Source organism: Glycine max, chromosome 9, assembly GCF_000004515.6.
Source record: "Glycine max cultivar Williams 82 chromosome 9, Glycine_max_v4.0, whole genome shotgun sequence".
In the NCBI taxonomy this organism is placed as follows: Eukaryota; Viridiplantae; Streptophyta; class Magnoliopsida; order Fabales; family Fabaceae; genus Glycine; species Glycine max.
In genome coordinates, this window is record NC_038245.2 from 38787856 (window position 1) to 38791430 (window position 3575).

Genomic DNA, 3575 nt, shown 5'->3' on the forward strand with positions numbered 1-3575 from the left:
TTCACTGGGACCTTTTGTCTATTACTTTTCAAACTTGTCTTGGTCACCAAGGCAATGCAATGCCAATCCCATCGTTCATGTTTTATCCACCACAAATACACTTCATCAGATTCTTGGTTCAGAAAGGTCCAACACCTTCACTGTTTTCATCATTCATTAAATGCATAGTCCTTCCTCCCAAGTTAACTATCCAACCTTCCAAGCGTGTGATAACCACCTTATCTTCTTCCTCGTCCGAAAACTGATCTCTTTCTTTGTGACATAAATCATCAGCAATTATTTTTTGGTAGCAACAACTTCTGTTCTTCATTCACTAATGATGGCAGCAGATGACTCCTCTACCAAGAGAAACTCAAATGTTCAGCTCCTTGAGAAACTAGAGGCCCTTAGTGAAACTCTTAACCAATATTCACAAATCTCAAACACATCTAGAAGAACAGCTTCATTAGCTATACCAAGAGCCTCACCTCCTTTTGTCTCATCTGCTGAAGATCATGACAATGACACTGCTAAAGTTAACAACAACAAGCAAAGCAACAAAACTCGGTCTCGCCGCATGTCCTTGTCTCCATGGAGATCAAGGCCAAAGCCTGAAGATGCCAAGGCACCTCTCACTCAGCCAGATACCAAAAAGTTCGATGACACAGAAAATTCAGGTGACAAGAAAGGGATTTGGAGCTGGAAGCCTATGAGGATTCTTTCTCATATTGGAATGAATAAACTAAGCTGTTTGTTTTCTGTCGAAGTGGTCACTGCTCAAGGCCTTCCTTCATCCATGAATGGACTAAGGCTTTCTGTTTGTGTTAGAAAGAAAGAGACCAAAGATGGGAGTGTTCAGACAATGCCATCAAGGGTTGATCAAGGTGGTGCAGATTTTGAAGAGACCCTTTTCGTAAGGTGCCATGTTTACTGCAACCATGGTAGTGGAAAGCAGCTTAAGTTTGAGCCAAGACCATTTTGGATATACCTTGTTGCAGTTGATGCCAAAGAGCTTAGCTTCGGAAGAAACAGTGTTGACTTGAGCCAGTTGATTCAAGAATCCGTTGAGAAAAGCCAGCAAGGCTTGCGTGTGAGGCAGTGGGACAGAAGCTTTGGCTTGTCAGGGAAGGCAAAAGGAGGAGAACTTGTTCTGAAACTTGGCTTCCAAATCATGGAGAAAGAAGGAGGAGTTCAGATATACAACCAGGATGAGAACATGAAGTCCAAAAGGTTCAGAAATCTCACATCTGCATTTGCTCGCAAGCAATCCAAGTCATCATTCAGCTTGCCAAGTCCTAGAATAACAAGCAGAAGTGATGCATGGACTCCTTCACAGAGAAGGTTGGCAGAAGATATTCAATGTATAGATGATTTGAATCTTGATGATTATCCACACCTAGTTCATGATGCCCCTCCCTCTATCCAGAAACATGGTGGTAGCAAAGAGAAGCTGGAGGATTTTGATATCCCAGATTTTGAGGTTGTTGATAAAGGGGTTGAAGTTCAAGAGAAGAAAGAATATGATGGAGAAGAATCTGAGAAATCCATAGAAGTGAAGTCAGCTACAAGTGAGGTTGTCAAGGAAATACTGCATGATCAACTGCGCCTTACTAGATTAACTGAGCTTGATTCAATTGCCAAGCAGATAAAGGCTCTTGAGTCCATAATGAGAGAAGATAACAGGAAGTTCACAAAAAGTGAGGAAGCTGATTCACCAAGATTGGATTCTGATGAAGAAAATGTGACAAGGGAGTTTCTTCACATGCTTGAGGATCAAAAGGCCAGAGGTTTCAAAATCAACCAATCTAAAATCCCCTCATTACAAATGGCAGAATCTGAAGTGTATCTCTCGGATCTTGGCAAGGGCTTGGGGTGTGTGGTTCAAACAAAGGATGGAGGCTACTTGACATCGTTGAATCCTTTAGATAATGCTGTGGCTAGAAATGACACTCCAAAGCTAGCAATGCAGATGTCAAAGCCTTATGTGTTGGCATCAAATCAGTTCCCAAATGGGTTAGAGTTGTTTCAGAAATTGGCTGGCATTGGCCTTGATGAACTCAGCTCTCAAGTTTTCTCCATGATGCCCCTAGATGAACTTATAGGTAAAACTGCTGAACAGATTGCTTTTGAAGGCATTGCTTCTGCCATCATACAAGGAAGAAACAAAGAAGGAGCTAGTTCGAGTGCTGCACGTATAGTTTCTGCCCTCAAAGGAATGGCCAATGCAATGAGTTCAGGAAGACAAGAACGGATTTCAACAGGACTTTGGAATGTGGATGAAACCCCACTTACAGCAGAGAAAATTCTAGCCTTCACAATGCAGAAGATTGAGTTCATGGCAGTTGAAGGGTTGAAAATCCAAGTTGACATGGCAGAGGAAGAAGCTCCTTTTGATGTTTCTCCACTCAGCACTGAGGAAGGGAACAAAGAGAATGAACTATTAGCTTCTGCTGTTTCACTTGAGGATTGGATCAGAGACCAAAGCTACAGTGATACATCAAACATCACACTCATGTTTGTTGTTCAACTGAGGGATCCAATGAGGAGATTTGAAGCAGTTGGAGGTCCTGTGGTGGTTCTCATTCATGCAACAGGTGAAGAAGACACAAAGGGGAGTGAATGTGATCACTACCAAGATGATGAGGAGGAGAAAATGTTCAAGGTAACAAGCATGCATATGGGAGGTTTGAAAGTGAGGAGTGTTACAAAGAATGCATGGGACAGTGAGAAGCAAAGGCTAACTGCAATGCAATGGTTGATTGAATATGGATTGGGAAAACTTAAGGCAGGGAAGAAAGGCAAGCATGCATTGCTAAAAGGGCCAGATTTTCTGTGGAGCATTTCATCAAGAATCATGGCTGACATGTGGCTCAAAACCATGAGAAATCCAGATATCAAACTTGTGAAGGAATAATATATATACACACACACTAGATTTTAGTTTTAGCAAGTTTGCATTCATGTCTCGTGTAGGGGCTCCATAAAAAATTTAATAGAATATTCAAGACTCAAGAGGGCTTGTTAGAGCTTGAGTGAGGTTTATGTATACAATAATTATGCCAATTATCATTACTCGTCGGGTCATAGTTAGTTGCTTTTTGTAGAAGTAATAAAAACCTGTAGCTTAATAAACCTGGTATCTCTCATCTCCTCTTTCTCTCTCAAGTGGTAGAAAACATCTCATTTTTCTCTCTCAAGTGATAGAAAATTTAAGATTATCCAAAAAATATTTTTCTTTCCAAAAATTGGTGTATATAACATTTTTTTATGTTGAAAAATGTTTTTTTTAAATAACTTTAAGTTGTCTATAATTTTAAGAGAAAAAATAAATGATTAATTTGATTGATGATGTAATACGATGAAGGAGAAAAAAGTTATTAAATAGGTTTTTAATTTTCTTTTATTACTTTCGTAAATTGCTAGCATCCACTCAATGATAGCTACATTTTGTCTCTTCTCTCTCCACCACTGGTTACGTGAGAAAAATGTTGTGCATATAGCAAAAAGTGGAGGCCATATATGAACAATTTCGGAAGAAAGTGTAGCAGATTCCAGCAGCTATAAAAAATGCTCCAAACTGATTTGGCGTGCAAGCT

The 3575-nt window shown here is 40.0% G+C and overlaps 1 protein-coding gene across 1 annotated transcript; it reads left to right on the top strand.

Annotated features, from left to right (window-relative positions):
• The first annotated feature begins 319 nt into the window (after positions 1 to 319).
• LOC100818316 (protein PLASTID MOVEMENT IMPAIRED 1) lies at positions 320 to 2893 on the top strand. Its single transcript, XM_003533213.4, has one exon. The coding sequence runs from the start codon at positions 320 to 322 to the stop codon at positions 2891 to 2893; it is 2574 nt and encodes an 857-aa protein (XP_003533261.3).
• The last annotated feature ends 682 nt before the right edge of the window (positions 2894 to 3575 follow it).

Bases quoted from the DNA above. Each gene is read 5' to 3' on its own strand.
- LOC100818316 (XM_003533213.4), top strand. From the start codon at position 320: ATGGCAGCAGATGACTCCTCTACCAAGAGAAACTCAAATGTTCAGCTC.